This window comes from Salmo salar, chromosome ssa14, assembly GCF_905237065.1.
Source record: "Salmo salar chromosome ssa14, Ssal_v3.1, whole genome shotgun sequence".
NCBI lineage: Eukaryota > Metazoa > Chordata > Actinopteri > Salmoniformes > Salmonidae > Salmo > Salmo salar.
The window spans coordinates 61808969-61830530 of record NC_059455.1 but is presented as its reverse complement, the minus strand read 5'-3'; the positions used below and the strand labels follow the sequence as shown (position 1 = coordinate 61830530).

Sequence of the window (21562 nt, the reverse complement as noted above, 5' to 3'; positions counted from 1 at the left end):
GTCTATTTTTTTGTTGTTGCTTCCCCCACAGCAGGTCGATGTTTGGGAAATATCAGCCGGCGAACTCAGACAAGTTGAACAAACAAGTCATAAAATGTGTAGCTAGAGAAAGAAGTAGGAGAGAATGTATGGAGTCTGGGTCGATGATGGGGCTGGGGGTCTTTCCACAGTCGAGCTAACTCCATATCATGGGGGGGGTTGCTGGGGGGGTTGTGTGTGTCTCAGTTGACAGGATCACTTTGCTGAGTGCTTTTTCTAAAGCCTCTGGCTAATGGCTTTGTGAAGGGTGCTGATGAAAATGAGATGGCTCCACCGTGATGATGGGAGTCTTTTACCTCGCGTCGAGAGGAGAGGGGCGCTGAGCCCGATGGCGTGAGCGTGTAATCAGTTCAGAGTTTGTGTATAGTGTGCTTTTGGGCACTCCTTTGTTCTCATACGTTGGTGTGTTACTGATTTGAGGGTAAAGTAGGAGAATCCGTGTGATGATGTGTTTGTGTGTGTGAACACAGCTTCCACTGACCTGGCACGCTAGTTGACACGTTGACCTGTGTGTAGAACCTCTTGTTGGGCAGGAGCTCTGACACGCCGTTGAGGGCCTCGACCGTAAACGTGTAGTTGGAGTTGGCCATGAGGTTGACCACAGTGACCGTGCGCTCGGTCACCCCGCTCTGCTGGGGCATGAAGCCCACGCTGGCCCCGCACGGCTCACACTGCAGCCCCACGCACCGGCGGCAGCCCACGCTGTAGGTCAGGTCCCCCCTGCCGCCCGTGTCCGTTGGCGCGCCCCACTCCAGGATCAGGGTGGACTGCTTGAGGGTGTAGACCAAGTCTTTGGGAGGAGAGGGGGGGCCTGGGAGGGAGTAATAAATAGATATATAAATGCAATTCGTAGTTAAATATACATGATTCATGTTTAGTGCCTCTGTATGATGTATGAAAGTGTTTGACATACTACCTACAGTGCTATAGTAGGTGTTAATTATTTTATTTCGCCTTTATTTAACCAGAATAGTCATTGAGAACACGTTCTCTTTTACAATAACGACCTGACCAAGATAACAGCGGTATACCGTGCAGCAAAGCAACAACGTAACAGTCAAAAGCAGACTGGGTACGATACGGTACATTAGACAGCTGCATGAATGAATGACTACGGACGGGTGTTGCCTTCCACTGCACCGATTTAGACCCATATTGCTCAGTAAATTAAATTCAGCACGTTCACCATTAAAACCCAGTGCCAACCAATTACCATAGGACACTTCACCCTGTAGTCCATTCTCAAAGTGTGGTCCACCACACTATGCTAGTTACATGGTGTGATTGTGCTAGCGCACATCTAGATACGATTCATGTATAATACTCTGATAGGATTGAGATGAGGAAGGGATTAGGGATGGCGCACGGAGCAGTGGGGAAAACCAGAGAGAAAATAAGACTTTAACCAAAGCAAAGAAAACAGCTTGCCTGGTCTAGATGAAATATGAGTGTGTTTATGGTGACAGAACAAAGGAGCTGCTCGGCAGACTACCTTTCTTCACTCGGGATTTCTAGAGACAGTCCCTGAACTACTAACCACCTCATCTTACGGTGGATTGAGAAGTAAAACCCAAAACGAAAACACGAGAGGCCTTTTCGATCAGTGATGGTGACGTGTAAAGCCGTGTGTGTTCACTTGTATGCGGTCGTGTGTGCGGTGTGTGAGAGTGCAGAGAGAAGGGACTGTCTATTCCTTGTGTCAACAGTCTTGGCTGGAACACATGCCCTGCTTACAAACGGCAAATAAGAGTCACCAGAGAAAAAGGTGGTTAGTGCTCGCGGAACGAGAACCCTCTCTTACCAAATGTGAAACACGACGGGTGCATCCTGCGTGGTTTCCTCTCTTTGCCTCCTCACTACATTTTGACAATGGTCAACCAGTCACGCAGACAGTCATGCACACATGAACACAGAATGTTCACTTCTAAGGCCTAGCACTACACAACTAAAATCATTTATATGACGCAGTGCCGTAACTGTGCATGTTTAAACAGATGGACGAAACATGAAGGTATTGGTCCATTAAATGACATCAATAATGTAGTGGTGGTGTGTGTGTGTGTGTGTGTGTGTGTGTGTGTGTGGGGGGGGGGCGGGGGTGGTAATAATGAATGTGTATGTGTAGAGAGGGGTGATTAACGTGCGGGGGGTGACAGGGAGGGGCAGTGTGTGTGTGTCGGTGTGTGTCAAATCAAACGGTTCGTAAACAACCGGTGTCGACTAACAGTGAAATGCTTACTTAAGCGCCCTTCCCAACAACGCAGAGAAAAATATGAATAGTAGATAAATAATAACAAGTAATAAATACACAATGAGTGATGATACCTTGGCTTTATACACGGGGTACCGAGTCGACATGCTGGGGTAATTGAGGTAGATATGTACTACAGGTATGGATAAAGTGTCTAGGCAATGGATAGATAATAAACTGTAACATGCGATGGGCCAAAAGAGTTAGTGAACAAAGGGTGGGTCAATGCAGATATTCCGGGTAGCTATTGGTTAACTAACTATTTAGTAGTCTTATAGCTTGGGGGTAGAAGCTGTTCAGGGACCTGTTGGTTCCAGACTTGCTGTGCGGTAGCAAAGAGAACAGTTTATGACTTGGGTCGGATGCCAAGCAGTTGCCATACCAAGCGGTGATGCAGCCAGTCAAGATGCTCTCAGTGGTGCAGCTGTAGAACTTTTTGAGGATCTGAGGGCCCATACCAAATCATTTCAGTCTCCTGAGGGGGAAGAGATGTTGTTGAGCCCCTCTTCACGACTGTGTTGATGTGTGTGGACTAGAGGTTGACACCGGAACAATAGACACGGGAACAGGACGAATCCCGCAAGACCCGCGGGATTCTGACAGGAATGGGAGTGAAGTTCTAGAGTCAAGTTCGGGAAAGAATCAACAGTCTACAGGAGCGGGCAGTACAGGAATAGTTATAAACAGTTTTTTGGGCGTAAATATGTCATGTGTGGAGCATTTCATAAAAACAACAACTGCCCAATATAGTTTACTTAAGAATAAACATTAGAACCAAGGAAAGAGCGATGTTCTAGCTAAATTTGATGTAGTTGTCTTTGACAAGGAAGGAACCGAGTACACGGCTTGTAAAAAATGCTGTGGTTTAATCAAATAGGCGACCAACCGGAGAACTTTACTGTCAAGCCCAATTGTTTGCCTATTTCATTAAACCTGAGGCATCTACGGTGAAGAGTGAAATAAAAATAGATTGACTTATGCGGAACCGCCGCTCAGGTTTTGAAAAACTATTTTTTTAATGTTTATGTTGTAAATGTTAAATGTGTAAATGTTCATATGTGCTCAGCTGTTGGCTATAGATTTATGCTGGTGCTGTGCTGAGCACCATCCTGCTGGGTCTCTGGCCTCATCTTCCAGCCTTAATCCATCTACATTTAGGTCATTTAGAGTACGCTCTTATCCAGAGAGACTTAGGCCTACAGTCAGTGCATTTAACAAAAATAGGTAAGACAACCACATATCACAACAGTCAGAAATGAATTTTCTGCAAACTTAATGATGGTGTTGGAGTCGTGCGCGGCCACGCAGTGAACAGGGAGTACAAGAGGGGACTAAGCACACACCCCTCAGGAAAGAGAAAGGGTATACCTAGTCAGTTGCACAACAATGAATTCAACCAAAATGTGTCTTCTGCATTTAACCCAACTCCTTTGGGGCCCCCGTGTTGAGGGTCATCAAGGCGGTTGTGTTGTTGCCTACCCTTACCACTTGGGGGCGGTCTGTCAGGAAGTCCAGGATCCAGTTGCAGAGGGAGGTGTTTAATCCAAAGGGTCCTTAGCTTAGTGATAAGCTTGGAGGGCATAATGGTGTTGAACGCTGAGCTGTAGTCAATGAACAGCATTCTCACATAGGTGTTCCTTTTGTCCAGGTGGGAAAAGGCAGTGTGGAGTGCAATATAGATTGCATCATCTGTGGATCTGTTGAGGCGGTATGCGAATTGGAGAGGGTTCGGGGTGTCTGGGATGGTGTTGACGTGAGCCATGACCAGCCTTTCAAAGCATTTAATGGCTACAGATGTGAGTGCTACGGGGCGGTAGTCATTTAGACAGGTTATCTTAGTGTTCTTGGGCACAGGGACTATGGTGGTTTACTTGAAATATGTAGGTTTTACAGACTGGGTCAGGGAGAGGTTAATGTCAGTGAAGACACTTGCCAGCTGGTCAGGGCATGCTCTGAGTACACGTACTGGTAATCAGTCTGACCGTGCAGCCTTGTGAATGTTAACCGGTTTAAAGGTCTTAGTCACATCGGCTACGGAGATCGTGATCACAAAGTCGTTTGGAACAGCTGGTGCTCTCATGCATAGTTCAGTGTTGCTAGCCTCGAAGCTCATAGAAGGTATTTAGTTAATCTGGTAGGCTTGCGTCACTGGATAGCTGACGGCTGGGCTTCCTTTTGTAATCTGTGATCGTTGCAAGCCCTGCCACATTCAACAAGTGTCAGAGCCGGTGTAGTAGAGTTTGATCTTGGTCCTGTTTGGCGCTTTGCCTTTTTGATGGTTTGTCGGAGGGCGTAGCGGGATTTCTTATAAGCTTCCAGATTAGTGTCCCGCTCCTTGAAAGCGGCAGCTATGCCTTTAGCTCAGTGAGGATGTTGCCTGTTATCCATGGCTTCTGGTTGGGATATGTACGTACTGTCACTGTGGGGATGACGTCGTTGATGCACTTATTAATGTAGCCGGTGACTGACGTGGTAAATTCCTAAATGCCATTGGATTAATCCCGGAACATATTCCAGTCTGTGCTAGCAAAACAGTCCTGTAGCTTAGCATCCTCTTCATCGGACCACTTCCGTATTGAGCGCGTCACCGGTACATCCCGTTTGAGTTTTTTGCTTGTATGCAGGAATCAAGAGCATAGCGTTATGGTCAGATTTGCCAAATGGAGGGCTAGGGAGAGCTTTGTATGAGTCTCTGTGTGTGGAGGAAAGGACTTCTATCTCAGGCGAGCAGAACCTAGAGAATTTCTGAATATTAGAGGCTGTGCTACAGTTGTTATTAACCTTCCCCCGATGCAGCCGTTCTGTCCAGCCGCTGTACAGAAAAACAAGCTAGATTTATATTTAACATGTCCTTGTTCAGCCACGAGTCGGAGAAACACAGGATATTACAGTTCTTCAGATCACGTTGATAGGAGTCTCGAACGGCGCTCATCCAGTTTAGTCTCCAGTGATTGCACGTTCGCCAACAGAACGGAGGGTAAAGGCGATTTATCCACTCTCCAACGTAGTCTCGTCAGGTATCCCCGCACGCCGGCCTCTATAGCGCCGTCTCCTCCTCCTTCGAGTGTCGGGGATTTGGGCCTGATCCGCGATAATCAATATGTCTTTCACCCCCAACTCATTGAAGTAGAAGTCCTCGTCCAAATCGACGTTAGTTATAGCTGTTGATGCCTAGAAGCTATTTTAGGTCTTAGGAAACAATGGCGGAAACATTATGTACCCCCAAAAAGTTACAATCTGCACCCCCCAAAAATACACAAAATAACACCTTTGGTCAGAAGCCCGTAAATTGGTCAGAAGCCCGTAAAAGGGCCACTATTCCTTCCGGCACCATCCTGATAATGAGTGTGTTACGTCAATGTGTCCGTGCTCTCTCTCGGTGAGGTTTACGTAACATGGTCAAAGTGGCGTGCGGCCAGAAGCGGGGCACAGTTGTGGTGTGTGACGTGTTCATCAGCACGCACACCTTCACTTATTCAATAACACACATGCGCACGTATGAGAACGCACATACGTGTACACACAGCTGTGCCTGTATATTCCTTATTTTCCATACTCTCTCTCCCTCTCCACTCCTCCTCACCTTACATCTGTCTCTCCTTCAGTCCCTCTCTCCCTCCGTCTGTCTGTCTCCCTCCCTCCCTCCCAGCACACAATAGCTTGGTGGTATCAGGAGATGATCACAATTACTGAATCAATATTGTAATTAATGTGGTAATTACAGAGCTATAAAATGTTATCACAGGCTGCCCCTTGTAGATATAAAAGCACCGGGAATCAATATCGTGATTAAACAGCTCTAATTACAGAGCTATAAAAGCTAGAGCTGCTCCGGGTGCCCGAGAATGAATACAGTCCCTTGCTGACCTCTGTTTTATTGTCTGGTATACTGTATAGAGAACATTCTAGGTGGATTAAATCAGGTGGCATGTGTGTATTTAACCATCAACACTACAGAGGCTTAGTTCTTCGATCAATATGGCTGCCCGGTATGGAATTGGACTTGATTGTGCGTCTTTGTTGGAGGTTTTGGCATTTAGTGCGGTGGGGGGGGTGTGTGTGGTGGGGTGAAGGATGGAGGTGTTGCGGTTACTAAAGAGATGGAAGGGAGAAGAGGGAAGATGCAGGTTTAGTAGAGGATTGATGGGTGAAGTATGAAGGGAATAGGGGAACGGTAGAGGGGTAGGGTTAATAAAGACGGGTGAAGGACAGCGGGATTGGGTTACCTGACGGATGGAGGGATGGGTTAGAGGGAGAGGGAATACTGAAGTGAGGAGGTTCGGGGGGGGGGGCTGAAGGGAAAGGGTGGATAGAGGGAGAGACTGAAAAGAGGAGTGACAGGGTGATATGGCTAGAGAAGAGGCGATATGATAGAGGGACATAATCAGCCGAGGAGTTGCCTAGGGACAGGTGCGTGTGTCTTACGGGTGCAGGGGGCCGAGGGGTTGTCCAGGGGGGTCCTGAAGTGGTCCTCCTCACACACACACACCACTGAGCCTTCCTCCTCCGCCACACTGTTGGCCGGGCACGGAAAACACTCCTGCTGTCTGGAAGACATCTTGTACGAGCCAGGGGGACACGCTGAGCACAGAGAGAAACAAATATGCATTAAAAACACATTACACGTTATTATTATTTCAGTTGGTGTATGTTTTAAAACTGCTGTAAAATACTGATAATGGTTTAGCGACATGGGGTAAGTACATTCAAGATAATTATGCCTTATGAGAGAGAGAGAGAGCGAGAGCGAGTGAGAGAGAGCGAGTTAGAGAAAGTGAAAGGGAGAAAGAAAGACTGAGTTAGAAGAAAAGTCAGTCTAACCAACACATGACGTCGAGACCTCTGAGCCTAACATATGGTCAATAGAACTGGACCAGCTAGTCAGTACAGAACCAACACATGCTGTCCAATCGCTCTTCAGGCACCGAGCTGCTTCACTACTTGACCCTCGTCCTCTCCTTCTGCAACCCATTCTGTCATCCTGGTAACTCCTTATTACACAACTCTGTTCCCTCTGGGGCTGAGGGTACAGAGAGGAAGAGAGAGAGAGAGGGAGGGAGGGAAAAGAGCGATAGAACGAGAGTGACTACACACACGTCGCACAAGCGCGCACGCACACACACACACACACACACACACACACACACACACACACACACACACACACACACACACACACACACACACACACACACACACACACACACACACACACACACACACACTCTCTCTCTTTTCCACTCTCTCTCACTGGGGTTCATTTTCCGCTTGCCGTGCCAGTGCTCCGGGTGGTAATGTGTGTGAAATCAGTTGAGCGCTGCTCCCCTCTCTGTCACCGGGGTCCCCAACAGCATTCCTACATTAAAACCTCAAGCAAGCCCTCTCTTCCCATTACAATCACCATCATCATCACTGCTGTTCCCTATCCTACCGCACTGGGATTATGTAATCCATGCGCGTGGCTGTGAAGACAACCGGCCCCAGCCTCAACGACGTTACCGTGTCTGAGTGGAGGGTAACACCAATACTGATGGGGGTGAATGGTGAAGAGATGGTGGGTTTGGGTGTAACACACACACGCCCTCAAAGTCACACTGATTAGCCCCTTCAAACTCCCTGAACGGAGACTGATGTGAAAGCGTGAGTGAGTGTGTATGGCGTGGCTGTGTCTGTGTCTGTAAGAACCTTGTAATTGTCTGTCTAATGTCGGCCATTACACCAACACAGAACAGCTTGCTTTGTAGGGAACCACTCTTTGGCTACAGTGTTGCAGAGCGTGAAGAAAAAGCTAGCTTCTGAAATGGCTGGATGCAGATGCTCTCTTTTTGGCAGTGGTGCCCGTTTTATCAGTGTACAATCGTGGCCAAAAGGTTTGAGAATGACACAAATATTAATTTTGCTGCTTCAGTGTCTTTAGATATTTTTGTCAGGTGTTACTATGGAATTCTAAAGTATAATTACAAGCATTTCATAAGTGTCAAAGGCTTTTATTGACAATTACATTAAGTTGATGCAGAGTCAATATTTGCAGTGTTGACCCTTCTTTTTCAAGACCTCTGCAATCCGCCCTGGCATGCTGTCAATTAACTTCTGGGCCACATCCTGACTGATGGCAGCCCATTCTTGCATAATCAGTTTGTCAGAATTTGTGGGTTTATTGTTTGTCCACCCGCCTCTTGAGGATTGACCACAAGTTCTCAATGGGATTACGGTCTGGGGAGTTTCCTGACCATGGACCCAAAATATCGATGTCTTGTTCCCCGAGCCACTTAGTTATCACTTTCGCCTTATGGCAAGGTGCTCCATCATGCTGGAAAAGGCATTGTTCGTCACCAAACTGTTCCTGGATGGTTGGGAGAAGTTGCTCTCGGAGGATGTGTTGGTACCATTCTTTATTCATGGCTGTGTTCTTAGGCAAAATTGTGAGTGAGCCCACTCCCTTGGCTGAGAAGCAACCCCACACATGAATGGTCTCAGGATGCTTTACTGTTGGCATGACACAGGACTGATGGTAGCGCTCACCTTGTCTTCTCCGGACAAGCTTTTTTCCGGATGCCCCAAACAATCGGAAAGGGGATTCATCAGAGAAAATGACTTTACCCCAGTCCTCAGCAGTCCAATCCCTGTACCTTTTACAGAATATCAGTCTGTCCCTGATGTTTTTCCTGGAGAGAAGTGGCTTCTTTGCTGCCCTTCTTGACACCAGGCCATCCTCCAAAGGTCTTCACCTCACTGTGCGTGCAGATGCACTCACACCTGCCTGCTGCCATTCCTGAGCAAGCTCAGTACTGGTGGTGCCCCGATCCCGCAGCTGAATCAACCTTAGGAGACGGTCCTGGCGCTTGCTGGACTTTCTTGGGCGCCCTGAAGCCTTCTTCACAACATTTGAATCGCTCTCTTTGAAGTTCTTGATGATCCGATAAATGGTTGATTTAGGTGCAATCTTACTGGCAGCAATATCCTTGCCTGTGAAGCCCTTTTTTGTGCAAAGCAATGATGACGGCACGCGTTTCCTTGCAGGTAACCATGTTTGACAGAGGAAGAACAATGATTCCAAGCACCACCCTCCTTTTGAAGCTTCCAGTCTGTTATTCAAACTCAATCAGCATGACAGAGTAATCTCCAGCCTTGTCTTCGTCAACACTCACACCTGTGTTAACGAGAGAATCACTGACATGATGTCAGCTGGTCCTTTTGTGGCAGGGCTGAAATGCAGTGTAAATGTTTTTTGGGGATTCAGTTCATTTGCATGGCAAAGAGGGACTTAGCAATTAATTGCAATTCATCTGATCACTCTTCATAACATTCTGGAGTATATGCAAATTGCCATCATACAAACTGAGGCAGCAGACTTTGTGAAAATTAATATTTGTGTCATTCTCAAACCTTTTGGCCACAACTGTACCTACTGTATGTGGTTAGAACGGTAGGAAGTCAAGAGAAAATGTGGTATCTAAATAACAAACGTGACCGTCTTCGCTGGTACCGGGCTCTAAACCAAGTCCCAAATCAATGCTGGCTGGATTGCGCTCTCTCAAACCCAAAAAGGGATGGGGACGGGGGGGGGATGGGGGGTTGGACAGAAACCACCTTGGCAATCTGGGAGTGTGTTCACTGCATGGCTGCATTGCCCTCCACATTTAGATGAGTGTCATGGCGTTTCAGATGAAGGGAAAGAGGGAGAGAGAACGAGAGAGAGAGAGTGCACACAGCGTGGCCAGGACAGCTACCCAACTGATCAATTTGTGCGAGAGGCTTGATTAACTGGGACTTGGAAAGTCTACTCCCCCCAACACACAGATTCATAACGATGGCTCGTGCCAAGTTCCTCTAGGAGAGATAAAAAAGACTCAACACAGGGACAGTAAGTCCTAACAGGGCTAACAGCAAATAAGAAAAGGGAAAATCAAAGGAAAGAGGGGGAAGGGGCCATGCATATAGTACACAGCTCAAGCAGAGAGAGAGAGAGAGAGAGAGAGAGAGAGAGAGAGAGAGAGAGAGAGAGAGAGAGAGAGAGAGTCAGTGTGCTATGATAAAGAGAGACAGGTCATATAACATACATCCTCAAGCAATATAACGCTGAGCTATGCCAACTGCCTGATGGCTACCTATACCCCATGTAACACTGTATGGTGAAGAGAAAGATGCTAAGCAGCATCTACAACGCCAATAGTGGAGGCAAACAGGATGTTACGGAGGAGGCAGTCGCACAGAGGGAGCGCTAGACAGGTCAAACACACACCCACACACCACTGTATGCCCGTTGTTGTCAATACTCTCGTACTGGTTACCATTTTCCAAGCCGTTAGCGAGGTCAAAGTTTACATTTGTCAAGCTAGGCCTATATACATTACTGTTTGCTACTGCAACGTCCAATCTGAAAGCTGGACAGAACGTGGCCACCCATATTCACGGCGCAAAACCTAAAATAAATACCATTATTTGACTGCCGACAAATGCAGGTGAATAGCTTTACAATGCGTCTCTCTCTGAATACTAATACGGCTAGAGGTTTGCTTTGCACACACACACGCCGACACATACACCAAAAGCTAAACACACACACACTCGCACCCAGGGAACACACACTGACACAAACCACCCCCCCCCCCAAATGGCCATCATTATTTCAGGCTGTCATTTTTCTCTGTCTCACATCCAAATGTCAGGGTTAGATTTGCGGGCGGAGGGATGGATGGAGGGAGGGAGGGAGGGAGGGATGGAGGGATGGATGGATGGAGGGAGGGAGGGATGGAGGGAGGGGGGATGGCGGAATCAATCATTTATGTCCCCATATTCAGATCACTGGCTCTCTGCTGTTAATGCTAATTGATGAAAGACGGGCTAACCAACGGAATGACTCCCCAGTCCAGAGGGAGGAAGGGGGCCGTTTTACAGGTCCTGGGGATCAGACAGACGGTCGGGGAGGAATGACTGATCACAGTCACACCTATTGCTAATGGAGGGAATGTGTTAGATGTAGCACAACACTGATCGCAGCGATGCATAACCCAACCTAATGCAGTCTTGTCTAGTACGGTCCGCTTTTATCCAAACCCCTAACAGTCATACGTGCATACATTTGTCATCAAATCACATTTCATTTGTCACATACACACGGATGGCAGATGTTATTGCGAGTGTAGTGAAATGCTTATGCTTCTAGACCCGACAGTGCAGCAGATTCTAACAGGTAATATCTAACAATTCCACAACAAAACCTAATACACATAATCTAGTAAAGGAATGGAATGGGAATATATAAGTATAAAATATATGGATGAGCAGTGACAGAGTGGCTAAGATGCAATAGATAGTAAAGAATAGATAGTGAAGGATACATTATACAGTACATACATATGAGATGAGTAATGCGAGATATGTAAACATTCTTAAAGTGACATTATTAAAGTGACTGGTGTTCCATTTATTAAAGTGGCCAATGATATCAAGTCTGTAGGTAGGGAGACGCCTCTCTGTGCTTGTGATGGCTGTTTAACAATCTGATGGCATTGAGATAGAAGCTGTTTTTCAATCTCTCTGTCCCAGCTCTAATGCACCTGAACTGACCTCGCCTTCTGGTGGAAACGGGGTGAACAAGCAGTGACTCGGGTGGTTATTGTCCTTGATGATCTTTTTTGCCTTCCTGTGACATCGGGTGGTCCCGGGAATCGAACCCGCTATCCTGGCGTTGCAAGCGCTATGCATTACCAACTGAGCTACAGGACCACTCCTTTTAAAAGGAGCATTAATGCCAGTGTTTCCATAACTGTCCCTGTAACCGTGAAACAGAGAGACAAAACGAGTAGAAGTCTCTGTGTTCTCAACACAATCTGGGGGCTAAAACACAACAGCGCAAGTAACTAAAGCCGCAGCGACGACGTCGCAAACAACGGATGCAACATCCACACAAACGGCACCTTACATCACAATCAAAGACGAAGGCTGCTGCCGAGTGATGCAGAAAGACACGTGCACAGATGTCGAAGGGAGACGCTGTTTACAAAGCTTTATTTTCTCCCTCTGCTCTCTCGTTTATACTCCCCCTACTCATACTTGCCTTGTCAACCCCCCCCCCCAACCTCTCTTCCTCCCGCTCTAACTCAGTCCTGCCACCTCTCATCTCCTCCTTTACACTCCACTACTTTGAAGACACAAACTAGGTCAAGGAGAGATGCCTGTGTCGTGAAAAGAGGACCGATTAAGATTCAGATCTCTTTGACCGTACACCCCTCTCTGAGTGATACTGTGTAACGACAACGGCTCCCCCCACACCACATATCCCTGCAAGAATTACCTTAATACCAGTAGACAGCCTTTTAGCTGTTAGCCAAATTTAAAATGAAAGGCTTTTAGAATAAGCACACAATTGATTGTGAATCCTTGCAGAAATCAAGTGTCTATATACTAAGGTATTTACAGTATGCTAATAGCTGAAGTCACGCCTGAGGCAGAATTGTGGCTTTGGCCACGCCACATCCAAGGCTAGTGTAAACACTGAGAAAAGTTGCAAGTCTGATGTTGAAGCCACATTTTACTAATGTAACTCCACTCCCTGCCTCCCTCCCTTACAACCCCCCTCAATGCCTCTCCCACTTCCTCCCTCCCTCATCTCCCTGGCCTTATCGGTGTGTGCTGGAACAATGGCAGACGAGGGCTTCAATTACTGGATATTACACCGCTCCTCTCATCCCCCTCTCCATCCTAATCACACTAGACAATTACCGGGGAGTTCAGCCTAAAGAGTGAGTCCCTCGCTCTCCCTCCCTCCCTCTCCCTCCCTCTCCCAGCTCCAGCCGTCCCTGCTCAATGAATGGCTCTGTGTCATCCCTCTCTCTCTCTCGCTCTCTCTCCCTCTGTCTAACTCGGTCCCTTCATTGGATTAGAGAACACCAAGAGAGCCCCATGTTCGTGGGAACAGGCCTCCGGATTCACCTCTTAGCTAAACGGCTGCCTTTCTTTCCCTCCACGCTCCATTCATTTGTTCATTCCCTCCCTCATCTTCCAATCCATCTCCCCTTCTAAAGCATCTTTTCATTTGATAAGTGTTATCTAATGCTCTTATCTAACCATATTCGAGTGGTCCATGCAGTCTTTTGGGCCGAGTCAAAGTGTGTGTGTGTGTGTGTGTGTGTGTGTGTGTGTGTGCGTGTGTCATTCAATCTTTTCCCTCATTCACCTGCTCGGTCTTCTCTCCCTCTCTCAGTCCTTCCCTCTCCCTCCATCTCATCCCTCTACATCAGATCTAGCCTTGTGTCTGAGGAGGGATTGGCTATGACAACTCCGAGGTGTGTTTGCGTCCCTCTGATGAACGAAGTCCATCTTACCCGGCCGCCCCCGCCATCTGTTCACGTCCACAACCAGGTCAGATCACGGACGAGCGCACACACGCCCTCGCTACCTACCTGCTTACGACATTCATACACATACATGTGAGTACAAACACACACGCCTCACTCGACCCCCCCACCCAACCACACACACAAACACTTCTCTACCTTTGACACCACTCACCCCTGTGCAACATGCGAGACAATGAACATGTATCATCAGCATGTGCAAAAAGCCTCTGCCTAACCAGCCTCCCACTGTACTGCTGGAGTCTGGAAACTGGAGATGAGTGTCTGTCCATCTACACCGCAGGAGAGCTGGGTCAGTATCACTGTCGTGTGTGTGTGTGTGTGTGTGTGTGTGTGTGTGTGTCCGCAGTCATCCGTGGTGTCCAAGGCTGAGTGACCTCATTCCACTGATGATCACCATCATCATCGTCGTCACGCTCCGGCACACATTCACACAGTTGTCCCTCCTCACAGGAGACACAGAGGGCAAGATGGGCATAGCGTGCAGCAGCAAACAACCCTGTAACCCTGTGTGTGTGTGTGTGAGAATACACCTCCCTGTGTGTGTGTGTGTGTGTGTGTGTGTGTGTGTGTGTGTGTGTGTGTGTGTGTGTGTGTGCGTGGCTTTAGCTCCAGCCCGTCAAATATCTGGACTAAAAATACTATTTCTGCTAGCGATTGAGATTGAAGATGGGCCAGGCAAAGAGAAGGCACACTGATTTGTCTGGAAGAGGAACATTGGGCACTCGTCGTGTTGCTTTAAGTGACGACGCACCATTTCACAATGTCATCCACCGGTCTTGTCGTTGCACATCATGTTCGAAGACGTAGCATGTGCACGCCTTGAGCAATATGAAGAAGAAAAAAAAAAAACATGGGAGTCGTAGCAGGAATGTCTGCTTCGAGGAAGACCTGACAGAAAATACATACGGAAGAAAAGAACTCGGAAAAACGGAAAACCCTGCGACGCAGGCCTCAGCCATAATACGCTTTGACGTGCTTTCTCCCCGAATTCACACTCGCAGAATAATCATCAATCTATGCAAATGACGTCGGTTCCATTCACGCCGGGGAATTACGAAAAAGTGCGCGTACACACGTGCCCGTCTCGCTTTCTCTCGCACCAACCCCGTTCTAACAGATAGGCTTCAAAACTGCCGACTCGTATTGAGCTCGAAGGAAGCGGATAAAACAAAAGGCTAAAATGTATCATTACTAGATTTCATTTCAAACGGGCCAGTTTCATTAAGCTGGTGACCCAGATACGGCCCCAAACACTGACAAATGGATTCCATGACAATGATGAGAATGGGAGACGTCAGCTTCTGAACTAGATTGGACAGATTTCCAGGCCAGGGTAAATTGATTCGAAGAGGAAGAGGATGCGAATAGTGACACTTTCCCAGTTCCAAGTTCAAACAACCATTACACCCATCAAATCCTCTAAAGGAATTAATACAATACAAAAAAAATATAGAAATGAAACAGTGTATGTCTGATCTAAGGATGTTGGGCTGACTGACAAGGACCGGGAAAGATAAACGGCGCAAGGTGGCTTTACGCTGCTTCTTTGTTGGAATAACCAGGCATGTCTTTAGCAGTAGAAGTAGTCATTCTACTGTGTATGGCTGTGGGCCCAGTGTTCTGTCTGATACTTAGTCTTTGTGAAGATCAATGGAGAGGAGGTCAGGGATTATCACAGCTCTGGAGCTGAGGGAGAGATCCGTGAATAAGTCATTTAGAGTGTGTGTGTGTGTGTGTGTGTGCGTAAATGCTTACGGTAAAGGTCAAAAGCCTAATAGCACAGACAGGGCCCAGGCGAACGCATGGACCGAGGTCTTCTCAGTCAGCATGATGCTACCGTCTCCCCTGAGTGCACTCAAGTTCACCTTTGACCTACGTAGACCAGGGGTGTAAGTTCGCCCACAGTGAGCCCTGTTCCCAAGGGAGAAACTAAAAACAATTCCCTTTTCAGATCAAATGTCTTATCGGAGCAAGATCCATGAAACGGTGTAATGGATGGATGGATAGATGAGGCTGTAGGAAGCCGGTTGTGATATTGTTAAGCGTTTTGATGGGGGGGTTGGGGGGGGGGGGGTGTAAGAGTGACCCTGTCTGTCTGATGAGGGACAGTTGCTCCATTAGAGAGACAGATGAGTTTAGAGCAGAGTCTGCATCCGTGGCCCCTCGCTGGGTTTAATGGCTTATTGTTGTATCACACTCCATCACGCACACACAGTCGACTCACGCTGTGTGTAATGTGTCGTTACGACTTCACTGACCGACTCCCCAACACACACTTTGCTCACCCTGTCAGCACGGCAACACCCCATCATGAATGAGCCCTCGCTCGGTCTGTCCATCCCTCCCTCCCTCTCGCACTCAGCGGTGACAATTCTTGTGGTTTGTCAGGCCCGGTGTTTGAATAAAAAGAAATGAGGCCCAAAACGTAATCAGGGGCTGCAATTAAGCTGTGACAGTAAAACTACGCTGACCTTGTTGTGTAATTAACATAGTCTTCTTTTGTTCATTTCCTCTCTCCCTCTTTTTTTCCTTTTCCTCCTTAGCAGCCTGCCTGCGTTTTAATTAAGACACACAAGATGGCGTCGGGAGGAGTGCACAGAGAAGTCAAGCGATTAAGAAAAAGAGGACAAGAAAAAGGGAGGGGAAAAGAAAAGAGGGGACGAGAAAAAGGATGGCAGGAAAAAGTTAGTGGCGAGAGGGAGTTGGAGGGAGGAAGAGGGGAGTTGGAAGGAGGAAGAGGGCAGTAGGAAAGAGGGCAGTAGGAAAGAGGGGAGTTGGAAAGAGGGGAGTTGGACAGAAGCAAGAGGGGACAATGGAGAAGTAGGAAAAAAAGAAAAAAGTCAAGCATTTAAGAGCAAAGGAGATGACTAGGAGGAGGGATTAAACAGGGGAGGAAGGGGAAGCTCTCGTTTCTTTCCTCTACATGACATAACACCATCTCTTATGCTCAAACAACCTTCTCTCTTTAAAAAAATGATTTCACACTACACTGAAAAAACAGTGTTTTATCAGCAAACTCTCATTCGGCAAATGGGAATAATATGGGTTGTCAGATCTGGTGTTCATGAGGGCTGGGAATTGCCAGAGACCTCACGATACAATATTATAATGATACTTAGGTGCCGATACAATATGCATTGCGATTCTCACAATTCTATATGTATTCCGATTCGATACTGTGATTTCATTGCGATTCAATGTTCCAAACATACACTACACCCCATCAAATTAGTGGATTCGGCCATTTCAGCCACACCCGTTGCTGACAGGTGTATAAAATCGAGCACACCATCATGCAATCTCCATAGACAAACATTGGCAGTAGAATGGCTGTACTGAAGATCTTAGTGATTTCAACATGGCACCGTCATAGGATGCCACCATTCCAACAACTTTGTTTTTCAAATTTCTGCCCTGCTAGAGCTGCCCCGGTCAACTCTAAGTGCTGTTATTGTGAAGTGGAAACATCTAGGAGCAACAACGGCTCAGCCGCGAAGTGGTAGGCCACACAAGCTCACAGAAAGGGACCGGCGAGTGGTGAAGCGCGTAAAAATTGTTTGTCCTCGGTTGCAACACTCACTACTGAGTTCCAAACAGCCTCTGGAAGCAACGTCAGCACAAGAACTGTTTGTCAGGAGCTTCATGAAATGGGTTTCCATGGCCGAGCAGCAGCACACAAGCCTAAGATCAACATGCGCAATGCCAAGCGTTGGCTGGAGGGATGTAAAGCTCACCGCCATTGGGCTCTGGAGCAGTGAAAACGCATTTGCTGGAGTGATGAATCACGCTTCACCATCTGGCAGTGCGACAGACAAATCTGGGTTTGGCGGATGCTAGGAGAACGCTACCTGCCTGACTGCATAGTGCCAACTGTAAAGTTTGGTGGAGGAGGAATAATGGTCTGGGGCTGGTTTGAATGGTTCTGGCTAGGCCCCTTAGTTCCAGTGAAGGGAAATCTTAATGCTACAGCACACAATGACATTCTAGACGATTCTGTGCTTCCAACTTTGTGGCAACAGTTTGTGGACGGCCCTTTCCTGTTTCAGCATGACAATGCCCCCGTGCACAAAGCGAGGTCCATACAGAAATGGTTGTTGAGATTGGTGTGGAAGAACTTGACTGGCCTGCACTGAGCTCTGACCCCAACCCCATCGAACACCTTTGGGATGAATTGGAACTCCGACTGCAAGCCAGGCCTAATCGCCCAACATCAGTGCCGACCTCACTAATGCTCTTGTGGCTGAATAGAAGCAAGTCCCCGCAGCAATGTTCCAACATCTAGTGGAAAGCCTTCCCAGAAGGGTGGAGGCTATTGTAGGAGCAAAGGGGGGGACCAACTCCATATTAAAGCCCATGATTTTGGAATGAGATGTTCGAGGAGCAGGTGTCCACACACTTGTAGTGTATTTCTCACCATATTTCTGCTGAAGAAAAACAAATTGGCTCCCTCTTTAAAAAGAAGATGGGGAACAAGCCATACGTTTTGCTGCAGGTACAGCCAACTAGCATAAAAATAATATTGTGATAGTCAAAACGATACGATACCATATATTGTCAAAAAATAATATGGAACTGTATCTATTTTTTCCCCCCCATCACTAGTGTTCATGGGTCCCCTTTCACGTTCTCTCCTGCATTAGGCCTACGGTCCAGACGTTTTAGTCAGGAATAAAGTGATTCAGACATGACTCATGTTGTAAGCGATACAGTACTATTCAGACAAGAGCAGACACTCCCAGACAGACACACTGTGGTAGTCACAGACCTGCCAGACAGGCTTTAATAAAACCATGTAAGCTAGAACAGCACGTACCAGGGACTGAAACTGTCAGTGCTCCACGTTGACTGAAATAGGTGCCGGTACTGTTTGTAATTAGTTATGCAATACTGTTGAGCTAATATTCTAGAAGAGGTGCAGGAACACAAGCAGTACAACATTTGAGGTGCCGGTACGCAATCCCAATGAGTTTCTGCCTAAGTCTAGCACTGAGTGAAACTACTCTGAATCAGGCTGTACACATACTTCAGAGCACATTGTCACTAGTCACTGTTAGCACACTGTTATCAAGGACGGACTGTAGAAAAAAAAACCCCACCAGAATTACCAGAATGCACGATCAAAAACTACAACCAAAGTCAAAGAAAAATATGCACACTTTTTCAAACCGTGCAGTCTCCAAACCAACTCTTCACCCGATGTAGAATGACCGTAGAGGCCAGCAGCGGTTTACACCCTCTACCCATGTGTGTTCTAGTTGTGTGGGCGTTTGCGTCGATTTCTTCCTCCCCCGGAGCGGTTTCCGAATCTCTCAATTCACCTCTGTCTCTCACTCCCTCTGGGCTGACCTCCAGTCTTCTTTGAGCACTCCATCGCTCCGAGCAAGGCTGCTTAGTACTTCATTAAAAAACCCTCTCTCGTTACTTTTCAATCCACATCGGGAGGATCCCTCTGTCAAGAAAACGCTAATTATGCAGATGTCGTATTCAACTTCTGTAGACTACATGGAGTATTGATCGCAGCTGGTTCAACATAGGTTATTGTACTTTTCCAAAACTTCCCCTAGTTGGGAATACTTGAGGAAATGTTTGGGTATTGTAGCAGCCTCTGTTGTTAGAGAAGCTGTTCGATGAACTCATCACCCATAACTGGTGTTTGAGAAACTGTCATTCCGGTCGTTTTTTTAGAAACCTGAATAAATAAATAAATAAATATATAGGGGTCTCCTTTTTTAATTGTATCTGTCTTCCCCCCCCCACCACGATGCTGGACGTTCTTTCTGTTTCATCAACAAAACGAAAACAACAACAAAGCCGCTGGGGGTTTGCGAACAGTGTTACGCCTTATGCGGATTCCAGCTTTCGACTGTTCAGTGGATTCATCTGTGATTGAACATGTGTCCGGCCTAGAAGTGATGAATGAGCTTGTGTTCTGGCTCTGCAGCCTCACTGTCCTGGTTCATCCATCCCTGACCTGTCCCGTTCTATCCTCCCCTATGTACTCTCCCCTACGGCAGTAAAGGCACGTCCGCCTCTGTTCCTACGGATCAGGTCATCACGTAGGGCTAAAGCCTCGAGTATTTTGGTGTCAAATTTAAGAATGAGAAACGCTGCTATCATTCATACGCAAACAGATTGTGGACTCACGCGGGCCCAAACACACTGCTGACACATGAATGCGCGCCGCGCCGCGCACCCACAAACAAACACACCCAGAGAAGAATCTATGATTGGCTTCTCTCCAAGCCAGACAAAGAGGTTATTATAGACAAGTCGGTAGATTGTAAAAAAAAATCCCATCAATTGTCCTTCACCTCTACTTCTCCTTCTGCATCTTCCCCATCCCCGGGTCTCCCTCCTCCCTCTCCCTTCAATCCCTTCCTTTCCTCCGACCCTCATGTTCCCTCTAACCCCCCTCTTTCCCTTCTCACACTCTACATCCGCCCTCCCTTGCCCTCTCACTACGTTCCCCTCTCTCTCTCTCTCTCTCTCTCTCTCTCTCTCTCTCTCTCTCTCTCTCTCTCTCTCTCTCTCTCTCTCTCTCTCTCTCTCTCTCTCTCTCTCTCTCTCTCTCTCTCTCTCTCTCTCTCTCTCTCTCTCTCTCTCTCTCTCTCTCTCTCTCTCTCTCTCTCTCTCTCTCTCTCTCTCTCTCTCTCTCTCTCTCTCTCTCTCTCTCTCTCTCTCTCTCTCTCTCTCTCTCTCTCTCTCTCTCTCTCTCTCTCTCTCTCTCTCTCTCTCTCTCTCTCTACCCATCTTCCGATCTATCCGTACCCGGAGGACACCTAGAACCCAACGAAGGAGACAGCTCTCTGACACACAGTATCAGTCAGTCAGTCAGCCAGTCAGTCAGTTCACACAGACCTACCACTGGGGCCAGAGACTCCGACAGAGCAACCTGCCCAGCTCAAAATCAATACCTATACCAAAGAGCTCCTGGCTAAATCCACAAAGCCAAGCTAGAAAACATGTTGTGTTGTTAACCCTGCTGCTACAGATACTGCTGCTACAGATACTGCTGCTACAGATACTGCTGCTACAGATACTGCTGCTACAGATACTGCTGCTACAGATACTGCTGCTACAGATACAGATACTGATGGTAGAGGTGTTACAGATATTTCGGTTCCTGCCAGAGATTCGATGGTTAGCAGTTTTGGGGGCTTGATGTTATGTGAATGAACATCACTGTTGGGGAATTAGGTTTGTTTTGGAACTCCTCGCCTGCATTTTTGCGAGGTAGATGCATCTCATTACAGTTATGGGGAGCGAGCCATGGGATGTATGCCATGAGTATTGGGATGTTTAGCTCGGTTTTGTTCCTTTTAAAAATGGGGCTCATAGCAGTTATTATACACTGACAGACACTAACGCACAACCCACACACAATCACACAATGAAAAGGTATAGAGCTCTACCCCTGCTGTGTGTGTTTGTATGAGCAGGTTGTCTTAATACACACACACACACACACACACACACACACACACACACACACACACACACACACACACACGTTTCTCTCAGAGTCAATTATTCATGGTGGTGCTGGCGGTGTCCTGACAAAAGAGCTGAAATAGCAGCAGAGTAGTGAGAACAGGGAAAGGACGACGGGACAGAAATATAGCTGAGACAGTCAGTCAGTCACACAGAGACGCACAGAGACGCACTAGCGGCTGGCCCTGCGCAACCCTGGAACACACAGCACAGGCCTGTCTGTCACTAGCTAATGATAGACACACACACACACACACTTCTACACACACACACCAAATCCACACTGAATTTCAGCTTTTTCCCAGAAATAGCATTAAAGAGGAACTCTGTGAAGGAGTAAGGGATTAGACAGTCTAGATCAGGGATGGGCAACTTTGATGGGGGTGGGGGCCACAAATAACTCATCTTGAGGAGGAGC

At 47.3% G+C, this 21562-nt stretch overlaps 1 protein-coding gene across 1 annotated transcript in view; it reads right to left on the bottom strand.

Moving 5' to 3' along the window:
* The window catches only part of LOC106570040 (ephrin type-A receptor 7), a 170890-nt gene that overhangs the window by 47128 nt on the left and 102200 nt on the right, over positions 1 to 21562 (bottom strand). Inside the window, exons 4-5 of the mRNA XM_014141966.2 lie at positions 6716 to 6871; positions 521 to 850 (exon numbers count right to left, since the gene is read on the bottom strand). Coding sequence (XP_013997441.1) covers positions 521 to 850; positions 6716 to 6871 — 486 coding nt within the window. The remainder of the gene's footprint in view (positions 1 to 520; positions 851 to 6715; positions 6872 to 21562) is intronic.